The following is a 22,329-nucleotide window of genomic DNA, read 5'->3' as shown; positions in this document are numbered from 1 at the left end:
CTGCTTGAGGTGCTACAGCAGGTGTCATTTCCATTGTGCAACTCCATTTGTACTGTCCCTATACAAACAGGGAGCACTTGCTGACAAAGGCTTCTTTCAGGAGTTCAGCTGCATGTATCAGCCTGCAGGACCCACTGAAATATTTGCATCTTTCATCCCCAAACATGGACTGAGAGTCCCAGCCCAAGAATATGGAGAATTACAAACACAAAACAGCCTCCAAGAAAGCTGTGCAGGCATTACTGTGAACAGGAACATAAATGGTATTTTATTGTAAGATTCTTAGAACTTTAGAAAAGGAGTGCACTGAGCACTGTTACTAATGAATACAATACAGTCTGGCTGTTCTAGCAGTGGAGGCAAACAGATGTCACTGACAAGCTTTACTGGCATCATCTAGGGCCAAGAGTGGAGCTCTGTGGTGAATGGGAGCCCATCCGACTCACACCTGTAAAGAAAAAGGAAGGTAAATGGACAACACACAAAAAAGATAATATTGTATCACCTCCTTTTCTAAAATGCTTTGTATAGTCTTCTGTTGCTGTTCAAAATGTCCAATTTCCCTGGATAAATGGAGGAATTCCAAATAGATTTTTAGAAGCTTGGTATTTCCAGAAGTTTTAGTGTCATGGGTTGTGTGTGCCTCTATTCCTTCTCCCTGCCCACCCCACCTTCTAAAGATAGTTATAAAAAATATGCACCGGGTCAGCTATGCCCCTGTGGCACTTTTTTGAGGGCTCAATGCCTGTGTGTGGTTTAGTGTATGAAACACACTACTGAAGTCAGAAATAGGTGATGTTCACAGTTATAAATAATACAGGTAATGCCATTGGATATCACAGCCCATTTCCTAGTATTATTACATTCAATTTTTTTAGAAGTACTTTCCTTGGTACCTGGGGTGTCACAAGACCAGAATTCATTACACTTGGGACAGCGGGGTTCAGTCTGGCCTCTGAAGTACTTTCTGACACAAGGTAAGTGCATTCCAATTCCACAGGATTCACATACTTGGCTCTGAAATCAAGAGTTGATTCATAAAATCCTTCTGAACAGTCCTTCAATTTAAGAGAAAGTTGTTACAAAGAGCAGCAGATATGCAACACTTCATTCCAAAGAATGGTTCCCACAATACGTGTGATTGACACACAGCAGACAAAGATGGTAAATGGTAAGAGGAGGTATTTTTCTGTGAATTAGGAAATACTATTTCCCTATATGGACAAAATTTAGCTTGAAAGACAATTTCATTGCAATAAAGGAGACTAATTGGGATGGGAAAAGTAACATGGAAGCATGTTAGTTGGGCAGATCAGAAGATGCAGGCTCACAGAACAAGAGTTTTGGAATAGGAATCCAGGCTGTAACTGCTTCAGCAAGATGGAACGGGTAAGGTCCCAGCTATCAAAACACAGTGCTTTAGCATGCTCTACATAGCACATGTTCCTTCTCAGGTCCAAACAGAAGCAATTCCTGAATTGAAGTCCCAGGACCAAGAATGAATGTGTCACACAATGACATCTATTGGCCAGGCCCAAAGAGGACACTGCTAAACCTCTTTCAGCATGAGGAGTTCATCTCTAACATGCTGGATTGCAAAGCCAGACAGCACAACCATGTTCCTCATTGCAGGAGTGCACTTCTCCAATGTTATACTTGGAGACATTGCTCCAAGACAATTTTATTTCTAAAGACAGAAGATAAAATGCCTAAAATGACAAAAAAAAAAAGGTTTTTTTACAAAATGCATGAGCACCATGACCAGATTATAAGACCAAGATTATACCCAAGGGAAAGCATCACAAACCTCAGCTATGACCATGCAAGTCCGTCGGCTGAGTTGATAAAACATGTTACCTGGATGGTGAGGCTGTGACAGATGTTACATTTCCTTGCCACATCCTGGTAGTTGCTGAGAATGTACTGTTCCATCTCAATTATGCAACGGGTATGCAGAGTATATTCTCCATTTTTCTAAGAAAACAAGTGTTGAGATAAGGAATTTCTTCTAATTCCTTCTATCTTTTCTGACTTTGCTAACCACCTGTTAACAATCCACTTTTTTTCTACAGTCATGAAACCAACATGCTGGTACAATGCAACACAAGAACACTTTTGAAATGGCAGAACTCCTTTGTTTAGAGGAGCAGAATAAAAACCCCACACCTTTAACAGAGATCTAGTCCTTGGAAAGCATAGATGAGCAAGCATGTGTTCTTTAACAGAGGCATGCTCTTTTGGCATCCTCCATTTATATGTCAGAGGAAATTCTCCTGGCTTTCTACAAATTCTAGGCATTACTGTATCTTTGGAAATATCAGCCAAATCAACTTAACACGTAAGTAACTGTGTGGCAGCAGGCTGGAGATCTATGATGCAAGGACTCCAGCAGAAAAGAGATTAGGGTCTCACTTGGCAAGCAACTGCAGTGTCCACATGGTCAGTCCACCATGGTGAGCTCATTTCCACTGCTCCCTCATAAAACAAGTGTAACCATGTGCCCAATGGCCCACACATTTCTGGTACAAGAGTTTAACATATTCCTTTTCAGGAAATTCTAAATGCAACTAGCAGCACTGATCACTCTGAAGAGCTTTCCCCAGCTCTTGTTCCAGGTTGAAGGATACTGTGCTTTTGTGTACAAAGGATGTCTGTGTGTCACTGGGCAGGACTGGACACACCCACCCACCTGGCTCAGGTACAAGAAACTGAAACCACATGGTTCTGTACAGTCCTACCCAAGGACTTTTTCCTTGTAAGTCTACTTCCTTTTCTGGAAAAAAAAAACTGGAGCAGCGAGAAGCATGGGCCCCATGAGACCATTTTTGCCATCATTCACTCAAGCAGAGCTCCAGTCTCAGCTACCTCATCTGTAAGAACGTGGCAGCTGGACTATGAACACTTGAATGCAGTTACCTCAGAGAGCCACTTATCCTCCACAAAAACTTTCAGCACTTGCTCTGCTTCCTTTTTCTTCATTTTCTTGGTCTTAAGTTGGTCAGCCAAGTTTAAAATATCCGTAGATGAGGCAAAGCCATTTTCTGATAAAATTATTAGGTCCATCTACAGGAAGAAACATTAGAAAACAAGTATTAGAAACATTGCAATTAGGCAGACACACAGTAATGTGCTAATGTGCATTTTTTTTTAGCATCCACGTATGTGAGAGATACTACAGTATATGGCTTGAACCAGAATTGGAAAACAAAGGCCAAAAGCTGAAACAATCATTGTCCCCTTCACAGTTCTGATCTTTGCCAAGAAAATGTTTCCACAAATAGAAGTATATGTGCTGCCTAAATGAATCTGCATTCAGGGACCCCTGGACACACTCAGTGGTGACAGATCCATTTCTTTTTATCTGCTCTTTATCAAAGATCTTTTGAGGAAAAATCTCCATAACCATATTTTTAGATGCAAATCAGCAAATTAATTTTGTATGTTGCTAGCATTAAAAACTACTGTATATTACGAAACTACTGAAGCCAGTAGAAAACTCAGCAATCATGACTGAAAATCCTGAAGAAAGTTGTGTAACTAAAAGTAGGCATGTCGAGTCCCTAACCCCTAGGAGCCCTTCCCTGGTGCTGATTTTGCCTGACCCATAAGTGACTTACAGCAGCAAATCACTGCTTGCACGTACTTTCATCCCTGCCCACTCCGCCCATTTGATCTCATAAACTTAGGTAAAATGGCAACTACTTCCTCAAGCACATCTCCATTTCCATTCATTTTAACATACCTTCACAAATTGTATGATTTACTAAGTGATAACTGACATACTTACTGTTTTTCTGAACAATTCTAATTCAGTTTCTGTATAGTCAGATGCCATTTTAGTTACTTCAGTTTCTGCCAAATTCACCTACAAAAAAATAAACTGATATAAAGTGCTGATGTAGTTTTATACCAGAAGCTGTAAAAAAAAAACCCTGAGGTTAAGAATACATCATCTTACAATTAACATAAATGTTAGTTCTTTGAAAGGCACTTGATGTATTCAGGTTCTTTCTTTACAACCCCTCATCTGCCAGCCACAAATTCCCCACAGCTGCCTCTGCCCAGGCAAAACCATTCCACAGCCCAAGCTCCCAGAACTGAGACAGTGCTGCAGCAGAGCTCACACGGCACAGGTGCTAGACAGAAGCAGGAACTATGAAAACTGTGAAAACCAGCTGCCCATGTTTTCTACTCTTACTGCACATGCTACTACTATTAATTATTTGCTCAACTTAGCTGGCAAAAGGAAAGGCTAAAAGCAGCAGCTAATGTTATAATGCCTCCTGTATAGTCTTCTGAAATTATTAACCTTCTCTGATACATATATTGCAGATCATCTGGGGAAACAACTTACAGGCCACTCCTCAGTAACCCTTTTGTGCTTAGCTGATTTTTGAGTGGGAGAAAAAGAAAACTGATGTTGGATAGCTCTCTGTGTCTTCTAGTTAAAAAATCTGTCTCAGGAAAGAAAGTCTCCCGTGGAAAAGGAATCTCACTTCAGCACTTAAGCAATGTTTATGCTAAGTAACTCCAACAGTGCTGTCATCCTTGGTGCCATGTCTTATTCCCACACACCTGGCTGTGACAGTTCACCCTCGCAGCAGCTCCTGCAGCCACTGCCAGCCCCACACAAACAGCACAGCAGGTACCTACTACAGCATAATGTGCTCTGCCATCATCTTCTGATGCTCCCTTCCGGATCTGCATAAACAAAGGCTGCAGGTGGCTGTTAATAGTGCTGATGAAATCGTCCAGTTTATCGTGTGCGTAGTAAACTGAAAATGAATGAGAAAAAACACATATAAAGAAAAGTCAAACAACTACACATCACACAGATCTTTTTATATGAAACATTTTTCCCAGGTAAAAGTGCTAAAACTGTAAGTCAGAATTCAAACATGAATTCAAACTGTTCTATTCAGCAGACATGTAATGTCTTTGTGCTGTTGTCTCGTGGCCTTCAGAGATGCTCAGCTCCTTTAAAATCAGTTGACAGAATCCAGACATTCTGCCTTGTGGCAGGGAACCCACAGCACTAATCCAGTAATTACAGTGACTTGAACTAAGCTGAACTGAAAAGAAAATATGACTGGGAAAAAATATTATGCACAATAGAAAAATACACTGACTTGAATTCCTTTATAAACAAGGGATTTCTTGTTTCTGTATGCTCTGTTTCACAAATTAATGGCACATAAATGATCAAGTTACATATAAGAAAACCTAAAATTCTAGTGTTGTAGAAATCAAGCAAATACTAGCAGCAGTTTTATCATAGACATAATTAAGATTGACTTTGCAGTCATTCTGTGTAAAAGCATACAATGGTTCTTGCCTGCACATCACCAGCACAACCCTCACATCCACCCAAAACAAGATTTTGTAAGTGGCAATGCTCCTGTTGCCTACATCAGGCTATGGTTTAAGAACCAGAGCTAAGTAAGAGCTCATAGTTTAGATAAATTATTCATGTCTCAAAAATGCAACCAGTTATCACGAAATTAATCCTGTTGTCAGTCACAGGAGTCCCTCGCTGGTGTAACAGCATTGGGCCAAGTCCTGCTCACAAACCCCTCAGCACTATCCAGCACTCACAGGATGCTCCTGCCCAGGAGTTCCTGATTCTGATATACAAGATTCCTTCAGCAAGCAAAGCCAACAAACAGCAAGAATGACAGTAAAATAAGTACAAGATTTAACTATAATTTTGCCACCTGCTTGGCCCCTGTCAGCAGGAAACACTGCACAAAGTAGTCAGGGAGCTTTAGTCAGAGAGGGTAAAAGATGAAAGATAACAGAATACTCTTTTGTACAACAGCTACAGCGTTTTAATGTGAGATAAGTGGTTGTTCCAGTAGATCTTATGTGAGAAAAAAAGGGATAAAAATTCTCCATAAAAAATGAACAGGGGTTAGAGAACACCAAAAGTTGCACTTCACAATTTTAGCATCTAAGAAGTAGATCAGGTTACAGTTCCTGACTCCAGAGACACAAATAGGCCACTTCATTCTGACATTACATCTAAGCCTAAGTAGGTACAAAGTCGCAGAAAAACAGAAGAGTCCCTGCAGAGTGAGTAGTATGGTGCCATGGCACAGGAACAGTCCTAAGCCTGGCAGGAGCACAGCTTCCAGGACTTGGAATGAACAATACAGGGCAGGTGAGGTGGGAAGAAAGCACAGCAATTCCCCAGGAAACCTCATCTCTTCCTCACCAAAATGCTTTTGCAGCAGTCACTTCTCTCACAGCACCTGGGAGAAATAACTGAAGTGCATTTACTTAAAAGCATTCACTATAGTGAAGTACTTTCAGTGTCAAAAAATATTTTTTAAAAATCATTTATATGTATAACCTATAAACAACAACCCTGAGAAAATAAAAAGTACTATATACAAATCTGGCCTGATTAGAAGTTAGTTTACTCATTGCTGTATTATTTTATCTTTCAGGAAAGAGAGGGAACACTCATATCTTTACAGTTTTTTAACTTTTTTTAGCTGGTGCATGCCCTCGAGAAGTCAAATTATTTGTAAACTGCACCAGGAAAACAATCCAGTTCTTTCATCACCAGGACAGACACACCTTTATCAATTTCACAGCAGTGCTGGTGTAATTTCCTGGCCTCTGATCCTTCTGTTATCCCATTAGACATGAGAACCTGCAAGAACCGTCGGTGAGCATCGGTCATCCGAGCTGCCATCAGTGTTTCACCAGGCTTCAAGTGCTGCAGGAGGTTTAAGCTGGAATTAATGCACATGTTCATGCAAATTAAGAACACAACAGTCTAAGTGTACACAAGATTTCAATCAAAGTCTATTACACTGAATGAAGGCAAAAAAAGGAGATCCCAAGGTTGTCCTGAGAAGGCAGAGTGACCAGCTCTGAGGTTCTGGAAGGGTGCAAGAGATAAATATGTTCAACTAGTTTTAGCTACAGAAAAGAACAACGTAGGCATTGTGTTGTTGTCACCCAAAATCGAGAATAAAACTCCTTCTTAACACCAACGTAGTATTAAGAAGGAAGCAATACTTTACTGCAGCACTGGATACACAGGGGAATAACTCCTGCTTAACGTGCACAGTTGGCTCAAGGTGATAAACGTAGCAGCCGCTGGAGTCTGCACAGTTAGTCTCAGACGGTGCTCTCGGAGGGTCTTTAGGCACTCCTAGTGGTCACTGAGCCTCTGAACTGTGACAACGATCTTCTCCAGCCGGTGTGCTTTTCATCGAAGCTGCAGTGTGTTGCTGAGCGAGCTGGGCTGGGCCGCTGTGACTTGTTACGAACGGGAGTCAGAGAGCGCCCAACGTCCCACGAAGCGCGACCGAAGCTGCCGTTAACCGGCACTCTCCCCTGCGGAATCTGCAGCACTGTCGTCGCCCAAACCTGAAAATAACAGTGCTGGGTGACAAACACAACACCGTCTGTCATTCTATGGTACATGAAGCTCCTGCTCCCTGATTTGAGCACAGTCAGTCAGAGCGGGTGACTTCGGACAGAATATAATCCTCTACAGGTTTCGAAGAACGCCTGAAGTAATTAAAGGCAGCTCAGGCAATTCTCTGACCACTGTACCAACCGACTGCCCGCTCCCGACTGAGCTCCGGCTTCGCCGCCCGCGCGTCCCCAGGCCAGCCGCAGCCCACGGAGGCAATGACCCGGAAAAGCGCCCGGCCCGCTAGCCCTCGGCCCTTCCGGGACCCACCGGAGCTCCCACCACGGTACCACCCCCGTCAGCCGCCCGCCGCACCTGGCCGCGCTCGCCAATTCGGCGATGGCCGCGCTCGCCTGCTACCGATGGCCCCGGGCCGGCCCCGCCCCGCGCAGGCCCCGGCCCGGCCCGCGCAGGCCCCGCCCCGGACGGGCGGTGTGCGGGGGCCGCTGGTGCCGGGCCGGGCCCGGGGAGGCGCCGCGTCCGGGTCGGGAGCGCCCGGGTCGGGAGCCTGGCGCAGGTTCGGTACAGACAAGGTACGTCCGGCGGCCTGCTCGTCCCGGCGTCGGGACCGGCTCCTTCTCGTTCCTTGCGTTTGGCGCGCCGTTTGTGCGGTCTGTTTTTCTCCGTGCCGGTTCTGGAAAGGGCGGAAGGTCCGTGCTCCCTCCGGGGCTTGGCCGGGCGGAGATCCCGGGGCTCGTCCCGTACGGCGGATCCGGCTGGAGCCCGCGGGCAGAGCCGGTTCTCTTTCCTCGAGGCTGTTAAACTCGAGTGCTCCTTTTACAGTATTTCAGACACAAGCGGTGTAAGTCTCCGCAGCGCGGTGGGCGCAGCAGCCGCGCCCGGGCCGGGCCCGCCGTCCCCATCGGAGCCGTTCCCGGCCGTGCCCAGCCCGGGGCTCGGGGGCCGCGGGGCTTGGCCCCGGTTCGTGCCGAGCGCCCGGAAAGCGGCGGCTTCTCGCCAGGCGGCATTACGCTCTGCACGGGTTTTCTTTTTAAGGTTTGATACAGAATCTGTTGGTGAACCTTTTGCTTTGCCATGTACCGCTTGTCTGATTTTATCCAGCGTTTATAGCCAGTACTTTAAATACTAGAGAGTAAGACAAGATGTATCCCAGTTTTAAACAAGAAATTTGTTCTAGAGACTTGATTCTGGATTAGACTCTTAAGGAATTAATGTAAATTGCTTTAGGTGCACAATTGCAGCAATGGTACATTGAGCAGTCTTGTTTAATATCTGACCTCTTGGTTCGGGCAGGAGTTACTCTTCGCACATTACAGTTATGCACATTATACCTGTTAATGAAATGTGACCCTATTTTCCTTAGAAGACCAGACCAAAAGTTAGTACCGTTTTTCTTGATAGTAAATAAAATCATTTTAATCACGTAATATTTTTTTCATGAAACAGAAAGGTTAAGTGATCAAAGAATATACCTTGTGCCGGTAATTGTGTACATCTGCTTCTAACCCCGACAGAGATTTCTTTCCTAGGTTTGGGGAAGTGACTTATGTGTTTACAATTTACTTTCCTCAAATATATTAGTTACTAGGTTTGCTGCAATTTTAGTATTGTCTATACATACTTTTTAAAGATTGGTATTTCATTGTCTGGTATAATGAAAAACTTAAGAGGTAACAGGCAGAAGAGCTGTGGATGTTTTAAAATTTTCTCCTTTTGCAGTTTCATTAAACCTCTGGCTTAAGTCCATTTTCATGCAGATGTGCAGATCCATTCTTCCAAGAGAAGATGGTTTTGGTCTGCCATCTGCTTATTTGGACATGCTTACGTGGTTCAAGATTCTCTGCCAAAGTTCTAAGAGTTCTGGGAGTTTCTTGGAACTCCAGTCATGTGGCAGCATTACCTAACAGTGGAAAGCAAATGCTTCCTCTCTTCAGAGTTCCAGGAAAAAGGGAAATGAAGGATTTATTTTTTTTTATGCCAGAGCAGTTGGCTCTTTTTTTTTTCTGAGCAGCAGCAAAGGTGCTTGTGTTCTTTTAGAAAAAGTATCACTGTGCTTAGTCACTTTTCATCTATTCTCAGAATATGAAAAACTCAGCTCTCAAGCTCTTATGAGAAATTTGTCTTTCATGTTTGTCCTTTATTACTAGGTGAGCAGTAACTGCCCCAGAGAAGGTCACAGAGGAGTCTCCATTCTGTTTTTCTGTTTTCACTAGCAATGTCCTTATCCCTGAACTTCTAAGATGGATGTTTTCAGTCAGACAGACAGACTCACCTCTGTCAGACAGATGAAATGTGGTTCTGCTGCATGGTTTGCTTGGGGAAGAGAGTATTGAACTGCCATCCACAAATACCTTTCAGTGATTTTTCTGTTTCAGAATCTGATCAAGCTTCTGCAGAACACCCAACACCATTCACCTGCTGAAGGAAATTTCCTCTTCTCTTCTCTTCTCTTCTCTTCTCTTCTCTTCTCTTCTCTTCTCTTCTCTTCTCTTCTCTTCTCTTCTCTTCTCTTCTCTTCTCTTCTCAACTGAGAGAATCATGAGGCTTTGAAATAAAAGCTAGTGTACTACCTGGGAGCCCTACGGGTTTAAACAGAACAGCCGAAGCTTGCAGGCAGCAAGAACACTCTGTCCAGACGTGAAAGTTAGAAAATTCCGAAAGCATGAGAGGAAGGGAACAAAGGGTTATGTCTTAACAATGTGCTGCTGAACGAATTTTATCCCTCTCTATACTGAAAGCAAAGCCAAAAGCATATTAGTTAGCATGACTTCATCTGAATTTACCAGAATTTTAAATGCATCACATCCATCTGTAGTGATATTAAAGCTAGTAGCCTTATCTTAGGTATTAAGTAGCTACATTGGTAAAAAAGTCTTGGGGACACTTGCTATTTTTAAGTCTGAAATGAATTATTTCATCTGTTTTCAATTTACCTAGACAGTTTTGTTATGCTTAGGGACATAAAAGCTGCATTATTTTCCTTCTCCAAAGTTGTTCTGGTTATATCATGATTAGGTATGTGTTCTACAACTTCTAATTATTTAATGTTTTAATGAATCTGCATTCTTTTGGAACAATGCTCAGAGTTCTTTGCTAAAATTTTTTTTAAGAGGATGATATTCAGATTATCAAAGTACTGGTGATACAACTTGGGGAAAACATTTTAGTCAATAGATTGGACACTTGATTCTTAAATCCTTTTACTTACCCGAGTGGAATCGTAGGGCTTTGCTGACAATGTCACCGTTTTTGGTCTAGTGCTTGCCCTTTTTTACCCTTTACATGCTAGCAGCTTTCCTAGTAGCTAAAGAGAGTAAGTCCACTGCCAATGTCAGTCCCGTATCTTCTGTAATTAAAATTTTTCAGAAAAATCTTCTAGCTCATTTGTATTCCCCTTGTTCTACATGTTTCTTCCGTGAGATAATTTTAGGGGCCAGAGGTAGGAAACAGGTACAGCAGGAGGTCTGAACTCTAACATCTAGCAGAGTGGTAGGAAAAACACCTTTACCTTAACTGAGACAGGAATGTAAGTTTCTTATGTTTTCTGTTGGCAGAATTGCAGCACGGTTTTTCCTGTTGAACCTGACCATTTTCAATAATGGCAAGACTCCTAACTGCTGCACCATATACCCTTTGGATCCTTTTCTTTTCATATACAACAAATGCAGGTATGTTCATCAATATTTTAGATTTTTATACTGAAGTTTTTCTTGACAGCATTTTTCCATGACCACTAGGTAACGCTGTTACCACTAATTAACTACTATAGAATTTGTAACTTCAAATGTCAGAAATATCACTGTACTAGGAAAAAAAAAATCGTAGACTTCTTCTTTTCTTGATATTGACCTTTTCTCTGTGGGCAAGAAAAAGTAGAAATTTGCGGGAAGGAGAAACAGGTTTGGAAAGCCATGCTGTCCTTCCCCACGGTGCCGTGTCCCCTGGCTGCTGTGGTTTGGGCCCAGGGAGCTGTGCCTGCAGGGCTGCTGTCACTCTGTGCTCTCCAAAGGCTGAAGGCTCCTGCTGTGGCTCACGGCAGCCCTGGCTGCTCTCGCTTGCCCTGCACAGGGATGGGCTCTCGGCGTGCAGAGCCTGCACACTCACCCAGCCCGAGGGCTGCTGCTTCCTTAAGGATTATTTCGTGTTGGCAGAAGCTGAATATAAACGTGGCTTGTTTTCATTGCATCTTTTATGGTGTTTGATTATAAATACTAATGTAATATTTGTACTAATGGTATTCAAGAATGCATTTTTATTTTCTGGAAAATGAATCTTACACTTTGCTTTCTGTATTTTTTTTAAACTAGTTCCACAGTAGTCTATAGTTTCTTAAATCTCATTTTATTTTGTTTTAAGAAGCTAAATCAAAATATTTAAAAGACAATTTAAAATAGCCTATCTCTAAAAAAGAAGTTTCATTAGCTACTGTCTTGTGTACTATGAAATAGTGCAATTTGAATTAATGAGAAGGATCAAGGTTTGCAAGAGCACATTGGCAGGGTTGTCTGATCTAGGTAATTCCACCTTTTCATTTCCCTAAATGATCTTTATCAGAGTTTAATTTTATCATATTTTGTTCGAGTTTGTTTGCCTGGTTAACTGCCTAGTGTTTCTTCAGCATCATGTACTCTTGGAGGATTAAAAAAGAAATTCAGTATTTCAGTTCCCTCTTTTAACTATACAAACTCAAAACAAGCCCTGTACTATATATAGTTGTGAAAGGAAATTCTCGAATATCTGAGCTTTTAAAAAAATATTGTATACCAGAGATGGAAAAGTGAGAAGGTGACAGGAAAAGAGCAGAGAATATAATTTAGAGTTCTGAAAAGATATGAGGGCACTGAATGGCAAGATAAACTGTTAATCGTCATAGCTTAACACAGCAGGAAGAGCTTCATTTAATTGAAGTATTCTTGAAAGTATATGATGATTAACACATTGAAAAATAATGTTATTCATCTTTAAGGGCCTTAAATTGATAGTACTTCTGTTAAAAGTACATTTTAAAGTGAAAAAAGGAAACTAGCAATAAAATTATAAATATAACCGAATATAAACAACATCAACAAGGTAATGATTATTGTAAAATAAAAAGCAGTGTGACTGTTAAAGTGTTGCAGAAGTTTGAGCTTGCTGCTTTTTTGATGAGTGCTAAAGAATTGAGTACCATGCAGAAAAAAAGGGAACCTAACATGGTACTGCCATGCAGAAAGGACATAACAGCAATAGTTCTTATCCACAAGATAAATATTTATCCTTAGTAACTAAACTAAAACATTTTGTAAGTATTTGAACATAATAAAACTATGAATCATAGTCAGTTCTAGGTTTATAAGCAGTCAATATACCAGAGAGCTTAGAATCCAAATTTTATAGATCACATTGTGCTGTATATCATGTCCACTAAAAGGTGTGTGACCATCACATTTTACATTTGCAGATTCTGTACTGTGTCAGAGTTTGCAGAAGTTGGATCATAGTAAATAATGCAAGTGGACTACAGAAAAATAAAAATGTAGGGAAGATAAAATGAAATTAAGTACTTTCAACAAAAAAAGCTTGGGAGGAATAATCTGAAATTTAGGTACCCATTGGAAGGAAGAAGCCTGTGAAGCAGGAGTGGCTGAAGGACAATGGGCTTGCAGGGTGTGAATAGTTGGCAACTGAGTCTTGAATTTGCAATGTAAATGATCAGCATGAAGAGTTGGTAATGTACTGGGCCATGTACACGAAATTTGGTCTCTGGAAGAAAACTGTCTAGCAGAATCCCATTGGAAATTCTCAGCAAATCTTAATTAATAGGATTCAAAAAAATCAATCAAAGCTATTTTTAATTTTTTACAGGAGATGTAAAGTAGAAAAGGATTTACATTTGTACAACTTGTGCAGGAAAAGGGAGATACTGTTGTTATTTACCTGTGAAAGAGAAGTTAAACATCAGAAAAGTCAAATAATTGTCTTGGATGATAAAAGTATTAGCTATTTCTAGCTATTTTCTAATGATCACATTCCAGGGTCCAGTACCAGGGTTGGCACACTGTTAGTCCAAATAACAGCATGACCTTTCTGTCACCCAGCTTCTCCTCTGCTTTTCTGGGTATCACTCCTGTGGAGCACATTGAAATAAAGGAAAGTGAGGCTGGAAGAGAAGAGATACTGAGGGTTGTGGATTCTATTTCTGCTTCCAGGTCTTACAAAGATATTTTGACCAGTATATTCTATTTTTTGCTTAAATGCTGCCAGTGGAAGTAGTTGCAAACTGGAGTGCAGGACTCTGGGCCTTGATGGAGCTCCTCCGTGCTTGGCTCTCTGTGACTCAGTCTCTCCTCAGCCTTGAATGCTGGCATAGCAACGACAAGCAGGAGACAGAACAGGAAGTACTGAGTGAAATCAAGTAAAGGTATATACTGGAGGAAGGATTGTGGCAGGAAGGTCTAGGCACTGGGGAGCTGCTCTGGGGAGCAGAAGGTGTGCATTTGGGAAGCTCAGAACCATTGTATGTAAAGCACGAGGTCATGACTCTAAGCAGTGATCCTGGTCTGACTCTTAATTATCTGCATTTTGGCTTTTGAACTTTTTGTATTTAACAGGTGGGATGATGCTATTTTGTGATTTAATGTTGATGTGTTTTAAATAGAGCTATTGGAATCGGATTTTCTGTTCTTGGAAGTCTCTGTTGGCTGAGATGTGCCCTTCTATCTCTATTACTACTGCAGGCTCTTCTTCTCCTAAGACCATAGACATTGTCTCCAGAAAGGTGGAGACAGTGAGTGCCCTCTTTCCATTTATCCATACACAAAAAATAACAATGTTTTCACTTAATTTATAGGGATGTGGCAGCTCTGTTTAGACGCCAAAATTAGTATTTCAGCTTAGTCCAATACAGTCTTCTGATTCTCTTGCTTCTCATTGTATGCTGCTGTCCCCTAGTTATGGCTGCAGGACAAGTACAAGAATTTGAATGCTTCACTGACTTTGACAAAGAGCTGGTTTGTCACTGGAAGGTGCCTGCACAAACCAATTGCTCCAAAGAATTCCGGCTCTGCTACAGCAAGGAAACTTCTTCTGTGTCGTAAGTATTTAGTAAGATGTTACACTGCCATTGTTAGAGCTTCAGATATCCTACAGCCACTATTGGCTTCAATTCCCTCCCTCTACTGTGGGTGTCCAGGACAAAATGTACTTCAGATTGTTCCTCTTAAAGTAAAATGGATTATTTCCTTTTAAGTAAAATGGGTTTCTGCAATTAACAGCACGCTCTGTTCAGTGGTCTACTCTTCTGTAGAACTTTCTGCTCTCTTAGCACAGAAGAGGGAGAGGGATCAAGTCCCACTGGTAGGAGTAGTAGGGCTCTTAGAAGTTTACAAAATCTTAACTTCATGCAGAATTTTACCTTCTTAATGAGAAATCTTGCTTGATTCACTGGTCTGTAGCCTGTAGATACTTTCAGCTGGAGCCCAGGTGATTGTGTCTGGGTCCAGTCTAACTCCGTGTTCAGGCACAGACCTGTCCCTGTTCTGAGCAGGGCCAGTCATCATCTCTTACAAAAGAAGATGCATCTGGGTTCTCCTGTTCTTGCTGCATGATTTCACCACACCAGCATTCAAATAACCTTGCTCATACACTGCAATAAACCTGTTCCTATATTAACAAGTTGTTACTATGTCCTTTAGAAGCTGAAGTGTGACAAAGGGTGGTATTTGAGATCAATCCTTAGGCTTTCTGTCAAGTTTTTAATTTGTGTGATACAGATATCCGGGGGGGGCTAGGGAGGGTGTGTTGTTTGGGCATCTCAATTTTGTTTTGAAAACATTTCTGGGCGCTGACTTGTCTCGGTTTTGATTAGTTGTTCATGTTGGGAAACTTGATTTCACCTTTTCAAGGATATAGTGTGTCACATTCTCTTAAACATCACATAATTTTGTGCCTGTTTTTCAGAAACATATGTGTTCCTGAGAATGAAAAAGACAGTTTAAGGTGCACTTGTACAATATATCCAGATTATTTTGTATCAGGCCTCACATATATTCTAGCCCTACAATTCAATGGCACTGATATGTGGAATTACAATGTTACACCAGCCCTTGTTGGTAAGAACTTGTTTACTTTGTCACTGGTACATCTGGTTCCAGGCTTTGCAATCCTAGCTAACTTCTCATTCCTGTCACCAGAACAGTTTTTGCTTGTCAGAGGTGCAAAGTGTCATGGTAGCTTAAATGCAAAATGCATTTGTTTTAGAAACCTCATTTTGGATTAGATTCTTAAGGAATTAATGTAAGTAGATTATCTTTAGTGCATTTTACTTGTGGCTTACAGGGTGAAGAGCAATCATGCTACTTTCAGTTTCTAGAAAGAAACTTGGTTATTCCTACTGAAATTCCTCCCATTCCTGTCTCTATCATACTCTGATTTTTCATGCTAATTGAATCATGCTACATGAACAGAGGATTTTTCACAGCAATTGCTGTTGGATTTTAACAGCCAGTGATAAAAAGTTAAAGAGACTGCTCCTAAACAGGACAGAGTGTAGACACATTTCATGTTTCTGCCTAGGCCCCCAGTTTGGTCAGAACAGTGTGCTTGTTGGTAACACCTGTCACCTTAAACACTCAGAAAAACCATTTTCATACCTTAGGCAGGACGGAGAGCTGGTTCTTTTCAGAATTCTTGATTGATACTGCTGCTTATCTGCCAAATAAGCAGAAGTCCACATTGATTTCCTAGAGACAGGGAGCCAGGACAGCTTGGCTGCAGCACTGGAGCTCTGTGCCCACTCAGCCTCACAGCTGCTGCTGTCAGGGCACAGGTTGTTCCCGTTTCTCCAAGCTGAAAGCTGCATCCAGTGCACCAAAAGGCCGTGCAGTTCAGCCAGCTTGAAGAATCAGTGACTGTTAATAAATACCCTGAAGTTGCTCAGATTTAGCTTCTCTATTCTTGTGCTACAGCATAGTGAAAAGGGCTAAGTGCATTGACTGTGATGATAATCTGGTCTTTGGTGAATGCTTCTCTCTCTGCTTCTCTCTATCAGTGCTCTCCCATTACCCTGGTCTGTATTTTTTAACATACAGTTAAGCCGAGGGCCCCCAAAAATCTTGCCGTTGAGAAAGCTGAAAATGGTAACTTCAATCTGAGTTGGGAGGAGAGCCACTCTCATTCATCCTTGCTCTCTGGACAGCCAGTCATCTATGAAGTGAAGTACTGGAGGAAGCAGCACCCAACAGAGGTAAGAGACACCCAGTCTCTTCCTTTTCTGTCTCCAGAGTTTTTAGGTTTAAAAAGTCCTCTAGAAAAGCACTTCATGAATAATAGTGTAAGGGCCAGTGAGAGCAAGTCCCACAGTGTTCCCGATTACACACTTGCCACAGTTCACTTTGCCCCCAAGATAGTTCAGCTGGATGTCAGGGGATTGAAACTTCTGCCTGCCACCTCAAAATGGTCTGCTGCTTGCAGCAGACAAGGTAGAGATTGAAAATGCAATGCTTTTGTTCCCTCAACTTCATTTGCTCCTTAGACATCAGGAAGCTGGGGGTTGGTGGCTCTGTGGGGCAGGTGAGGCATTTCAAACACCCTTCTGAGTAATCCAGCATTTCTGGGCTGGGCTTCCCCGGTAGCGGAAGAACGCACGTGGTGACAGGTGACAGGTGACAGGTGCCACCTGCTGATGACATGAGCTGCAGTGTCATACCCAGCCATTCTTTTGTTCTTTTGTGAAAGGTTACTGAGACACATAACACTATTGATGTTTAGTTGCTGTCACTAACCCTTCACCCTATAAAGAAATCAAAGTGAATTCCCTCATTTTCTTTTCAGGTTTCTGTAAAAGCAATTAACTACCAGGCAAAAAGCTTTGAGATTACTGCAAGCTCCTTGAAGAGAGGCTATGATTACGTTGCAAGTCTCAGGTGTAACTACATGGACTTCCCAGCCTACTGGAGTGAATGGAGTGAAGAAGTTGAATTTCACTATGGTAATAGTGTCAGAAATAGCAGCTTGCTAAAAGGATGGTACATAGCCTTACATACTCTGCTGCTCTCTTGGAGGAGAGTTATGGACTCTTCATCATTTTGAATGTAATGTGAATACGTTGGGAAACTAAGGAAGAGAAGACCAAGGGAGGTTGGATTGCTTAACCTTGTGAAAAAAAAAGGCCGAAAGCAATGTGCTTATTCTTTATAAATATTTCATGAGTAGACAACAAGGAAGTAGAAGAGATATTTGAACTAAACAGCAACATTGATGTGAGAGCAAGTGGGTATAAATGAACACGATATATCTGTATATATCTATATATATATCTAGATAGATATATAGCTATATAAATATATGTATATAGGCTGCAAATCAAACAGTATTTTAATAGAGGTGTGAGAGTTTCTAAAAATCCCTGAAGAGCTACAGAGAGAACAAGAAACATAGCTGCCCTGCAGTGGCAATGATAATGCCATTTTAGGCACTGTGTGACAGGCCTTGTCCCTGAGGGCTGGCAGTGGCCTTGCAGTACCCATTGGCTCTCCCAGCTCCTGCCGTGTCCAGTAGCTGAGCACAGCACCTGCACCAGAGGGTCTCTGGCACACCACATGCCATCTAGGGCTCTGCTGTTTATGTGCTGGCAGCTTTATTTTACGTCCTTTAAAAAAGCATTTTTTTTTAATTGCAGAAGAGCAGCAAGTGATTTGGTTATGCCAGTGCTTGCATTCAGATGCACATTCACATGTAAATATTTGCTTGTTTTACAGATTACGAGGTGAAGGCTGAAGACATTCTGCAGATGGCTGTGCCCACATCCTGCATACTGATCATGGCAGGATCTGTAATTTGTTACTTCTGTTTCACTAAGTAGGTATCCTGCTTGTTAGAGTTTATAGAGTAATGGTTTATAAGGATATCAGTATAGCTATTGATTAGCTGAATGTCTGGTAGCAGAGAAATCTAATGTTTTGGGTTTTCTCAGCGCTTTTATCTAGCTGTCTGTGAGCAGAGATTTTATAAACACAAGTCAGTTGCACTGTGTCATTTTCTGAACAGTCTTTATTAATCTTACTGGAAAAGGCTTATTATAGGAGGAGGTTGTCAGTTTTGGGCCCTAATCTCTGCTAGAGTTCAAGTAGTGATGGCTGAATACCTTTATTTCTTTCAAAATTTTTAAATGGTAATGTGAAAATGGGATGCTGTCTCTTTCACACTTCATTTTAAACACGATTAGAACAGGTGACTGTCATTGTGCAGAGCAGTCACATACCAAACATACAAACATCTTTACACTGGTTTAATGAAAAGCAGGAGATGCCCAAAACAAACACTTTCTGTTGCTGCAATGCAGATGCCTAAAAGGAAAAGGAGAAAGAAGAGAGAAATGTACACCGGTTAAGCCCAAGTGCAGTCAAAACAAGTAATTTTCATTCTTCCCTTGCAGAGTGAAGAAAGAATGGTGGGATCAAATCCCAAATCCAGCAAAGAGCCATTTGGTTGTAAAAAATGTCAAGGTAATTTAAAAGCTTTGCAAAAGATACCTTTTCCTGATCATCAGAAGAAGAATATGTAATAAATTTTATTGTCTGTCTAGTGTAAGGGATACTAAGTGCATCTCATATCCATCCTAAATCTCATTTGTATCTTTATTAGTTTTCAGTTCCGTGCCATTTTGATGAAATTAAGTTCCCATTCCATGACTTAAAGCAGAGTCATATGGAACAACAAATGTAAGTAAGATTTTAAAACAATTCCTCTGCTTTGCAGCATAAAATTGTTTCCTGTACCATAAATATTAACTGTCCTTTCCTTTTGACTTCCAAAAACAGAAGTTGCAAGAACTGTCAGGCTCAAAGTTTGTCAAGCCAAAACTTCAAGGGAAAAGATAACATCAGAAATGTTGAGACATCTTGCAGTTGCCACAGCAAGTCTGGAGAGTGTTTGCCAAAAGGCAGCAGTGCAGTTTTAACCCCTGATACAATACCAGTTGAAGAGTGTATAGAAATCTGTGTATGTTTAACAGACAGTGAAACTGAGAGCCAAGAAGAAACTGGCAACCAGATCACCATGTTCAAGCCTTGTGAGAGCAGCATTGGTGCTTTCAGAGAGCACACTGAACACAATGAGTTACTAGCTAACATGTTCGATGCACTCCTGGCAGATGAAAATAACATGCAAGACAATAAGGGCCCAAACATCCCCACAGCTGAGAAGAAAACCTTAGAGAACGTTGGGTCAGAAAATCCATCACAGCGAAATCCAAAAGAAAGTGCAGCCCAGAGTCTGCAACCATGTGATATTTCTCATACAACTCCCCTTTTCACCAAAGCCTCTAAAGATGACTACAATTGTAGTACAACCAGCAAAGAGTCAGAACTATCAGAAGAATCCTTTGAATCTGGCTATCAGAGCTCCAGTATAAATTCTGCTTCTCTGGATGCAAGAGATCTTCAACAAATGGTTCATCAAAGCCTTTTTCTATGTAGTTCTGAAAGTGAGCTTGACTCTTGTGTCCTGATCCAGGAGTCTACAAACAAATCATTGTCTGGAGCCAAAACAGACAGAATAAACAGCCCTGCAGACAAGAGTTTTGATACCTTTGTGTCTGCATCCATGGGCTTGTGTGGTTCTGCTTACAAGAGCTGTGACACCCTTTTGTCTCCATCCCTGGAACCCTGTGGCTCTGCCTACAGGAGCTTTAATACGCTTGTGTCTGCATGCAAGGAACCAAGCAGCTCTGCATACAAGAGCTTCAATGCCCTCGTGTGTCAGTCGATGGCTAACAGTAGCTTTGAAAGCTTGCCCTCCTCACTGCCTTTGGCACAGCTGTCAGAGATGGCCGAATGCAGCTGCAGAGATCAAAGCACTCGGCCTGCTGGCAGCCAGACGTGTTACAACAACAGCTACACATCTCCCAGCACTGAGCTTGATTTTCCAAACACCTGTTCAGAACAGACTGGTTTTCTGTCTTTCTCCACACATGCAAATGAGGATGCTTCAGCTTTTCTTTCAGAGGAGGAAACACATAAGCACGTAATATATCAAAATGTTCAAAGGAAAGCAGATATCATTTCTTGCCCCATTGCACCTCGGCCGTCTGGTTATCAGCCTTTTGGGAGTGCAGGTAAACACAACGGTCTGTACTGGGACAGTGACAATGAAGTTATCTCTACATCACTGTATGAATCCTTCATTAATCTGTGCAACAGCCTGAGTGAAGCACCTCCAGATACTGCAATCTATGAACCTGACCCAAGGATAAAGGACAGTGTATGTTTGACTGTTCAGAGTTCTGACTGCACCATTGTCCCAGGTTTAGCATCTAGTGAGAATGACACACGGACTAGTGATAGCAGCCCTTGGATCAACAGTGCTAATGAGCTGTCTGGTGATAGCAGTGATGAAAATACCAGCAGAGATGAACAGCTGTTACATTTGTTAGAGATGAAATGTCAAGATTTAAACAGCAAAGAAAGAGCTACAAAGGGAACAAAATGGAAAAGCTTTAACCCTTCTGGTGAAGTAATGCAAGAGGGTGGTGATAACAGACTAAAATACTGACTTCCACTGCTACTCACACAACCACTTGAGGGAACTTGGAGATGCAGGGGGAAGTGAAGAGATGCTGAAGCATGCAGATGGGGGTGGGGGGTGTGGCTCAGCAGTCAGCTTACCAGCATGGCTGGACAGTGTTGGGCTAAACTTAGAAAAACTGCAGAGCCCCTGGAGCTCCATGGCTCAGACAAGGTGCTACCTTGTCATTTTATGAGTAACTCCTATCCTGATTCTCACACCATTCACAGTGAGGACTCTAGACTGACACTTGCAGTTAAAAATAAGACCCCTAGAACTGTTAATGGAAAACAACAGGAAGAAAAAAACAAACTTGTGCAAACCCTTGCTCAAGAGGACACCTGCTATATGGAGGTAGCCTAGCCACATAGTGCAGCCACTAGACTGAGCTAGTCTTTGGAAATAAACTGTATGACGAGTTGAATTGTTCCTTGTTTTTTCAATCATGGCTGAAGTGAGGGCTGCTCTAGGTCACCCATGATTCACTGGGTTGTAGCACTGCTGCCTGCCTGGGTCTGGCAGCCAGGACATGATGCAGACCCCTGGGGACAGCTGGGGTTAGCACCCAGCAGTGGCAGCCACAGCTCTACAGGGACAAAGCCAGAGCTGGTGTCTCCACCTGTGAGCAATCTCTGAAAGGGAGCAGCAGTTCTTAGTGCAGCTTCTGTGGTTATTGTCCTGGCTGTGTGTTGCTTGGGAAGCACACAAAGGTGATGTGGAACGTGCTGACACACCTGAAAGTGGGATATAGGTCCAGCTCCAAAGGGAAGGTGATTGATTTATCACACAGCTTCCATAACTTACTTATTTTGGGTTCCATAACTTACTTAAGTCCTGTGTGTTTAGCCCTGACATGGGGTGTTAGTTTCTATATCTGCTCAATCAAATAAATGAAATAAAGATTACCAGCATTTGCACTTACACAGTGCTATTATTGGTGATTAATTCCTTGTCTCGTAGAAACAAGCAGTTACTTCAGCAGCTGTAAAAGGAATCGGGGATTTCTAAGCAGTGTTTCTTCCCAGAAAGATTATCCAGCATGTGGTCCAACTTTACCTGCATGGAATTTTTTTTTTTTTTTTGCTTCTTATTCTTGTCCAGTCAGAACGGGACTTAGCCTGCATCTTAAAGGCAGTATGTACTTCTTGTTGGAGAATTATTCAAGAAGTTTTCTGACAGCTTCTCTACAGCATAATTGTATATTTCAGTATGGTAAATTCCACCCTAGTATGTTGGCAGCAGCGTAAAACGGTTAAGAACCATTAAGTTGTGGCGTTATTCTATTGAAATGTATACATTTATTCTCATTTAGAAAACTCTATTTGTATTGACATTCATAAGGAAGGAAACCATTATGCTAAGCACAGCATCTCTCTTCCAAGTGTGTAAAGTAG

General features: G+C 41.9%; 2 protein-coding genes across 8 annotated transcripts; one reads left to right on the top strand and one right to left on the bottom strand.

Annotated features, from left to right (window-relative positions):
• Nucleotides 1-239: 239 nt before the first annotated feature.
• NSMCE1 (NSE1 component of SMC5/6 complex) lies at nucleotides 240-7,851 on the bottom strand. Of its 6 annotated transcripts, XM_088174148.1 has the most exons (10): nucleotides 7,748-7,822; nucleotides 7,035-7,383; nucleotides 6,821-6,889; nucleotides 6,583-6,724; nucleotides 4,654-4,775; nucleotides 3,788-3,865; nucleotides 2,917-3,063; nucleotides 1,858-1,974; nucleotides 897-1,017; nucleotides 240-448 (listed from the first exon to the last, which is right to left on the bottom strand). In XM_088174148.1, the coding sequence occupies exons 4-10, from the start codon at nucleotides 6,698-6,700 to the stop codon at nucleotides 393-395; spliced, it is 759 nt and encodes a 252-aa protein (XP_088030274.1). In that variant the 5' UTR covers nucleotides 6,701-6,724; nucleotides 6,821-6,889; nucleotides 7,035-7,383; nucleotides 7,748-7,822; the 3' UTR covers nucleotides 240-392. The 6 variants fall into 6 exon arrangements, with proteins under 6 accessions (XP_088030274.1, XP_088030273.1, XP_088030276.1 ...); XM_088174147.1 differs by lacking the exon at nucleotides 6,821-6,889 and having other exon boundaries at nucleotides 7,748-7,851; XM_088174150.1 differs by lacking the exon at nucleotides 6,821-6,889 and having other exon boundaries at nucleotides 7,030-7,383.
• On the top strand, nucleotides 7,844-21,359 carry IL4R (interleukin 4 receptor). 2 transcript variants are annotated; one of them, XM_014886433.2, is made up of 10 exons: nucleotides 7,844-7,965; nucleotides 10,948-11,061; nucleotides 14,324-14,465; nucleotides 15,332-15,483; nucleotides 16,462-16,616; nucleotides 17,204-17,360; nucleotides 18,130-18,229; nucleotides 18,807-18,876; nucleotides 19,016-19,092; nucleotides 19,192-21,359. In XM_014886433.2, the coding sequence occupies exons 2-10, from the start codon at nucleotides 10,992-10,994 to the stop codon at nucleotides 20,921-20,923; spliced, it is 2,655 nt and encodes an 884-aa protein (XP_014741919.2). In that variant the 5' UTR covers nucleotides 7,844-7,965; nucleotides 10,948-10,991; the 3' UTR covers nucleotides 20,924-21,359. The 2 variants fall into 2 exon arrangements, with proteins under 2 accessions (XP_014741919.2, XP_088030269.1); XM_088174143.1 differs by lacking the exon at nucleotides 15,332-15,483 and having other exon boundaries at nucleotides 7,878-7,965.
• Nucleotides 21,360-22,329: the final 970 nt, after the last annotated feature.

The sequence above is a fragment of the Sturnus vulgaris genome, chromosome 16 (genome assembly GCF_052056855.1).
Source record: "Sturnus vulgaris isolate bStuVul1 chromosome 16, bStuVul1.hap1, whole genome shotgun sequence".
NCBI classification, from domain to species: Eukaryota; Metazoa; Chordata; class Aves; order Passeriformes; family Sturnidae; genus Sturnus; species Sturnus vulgaris.
This window is presented reverse-complemented; position numbering and strand designations above follow the sequence as displayed.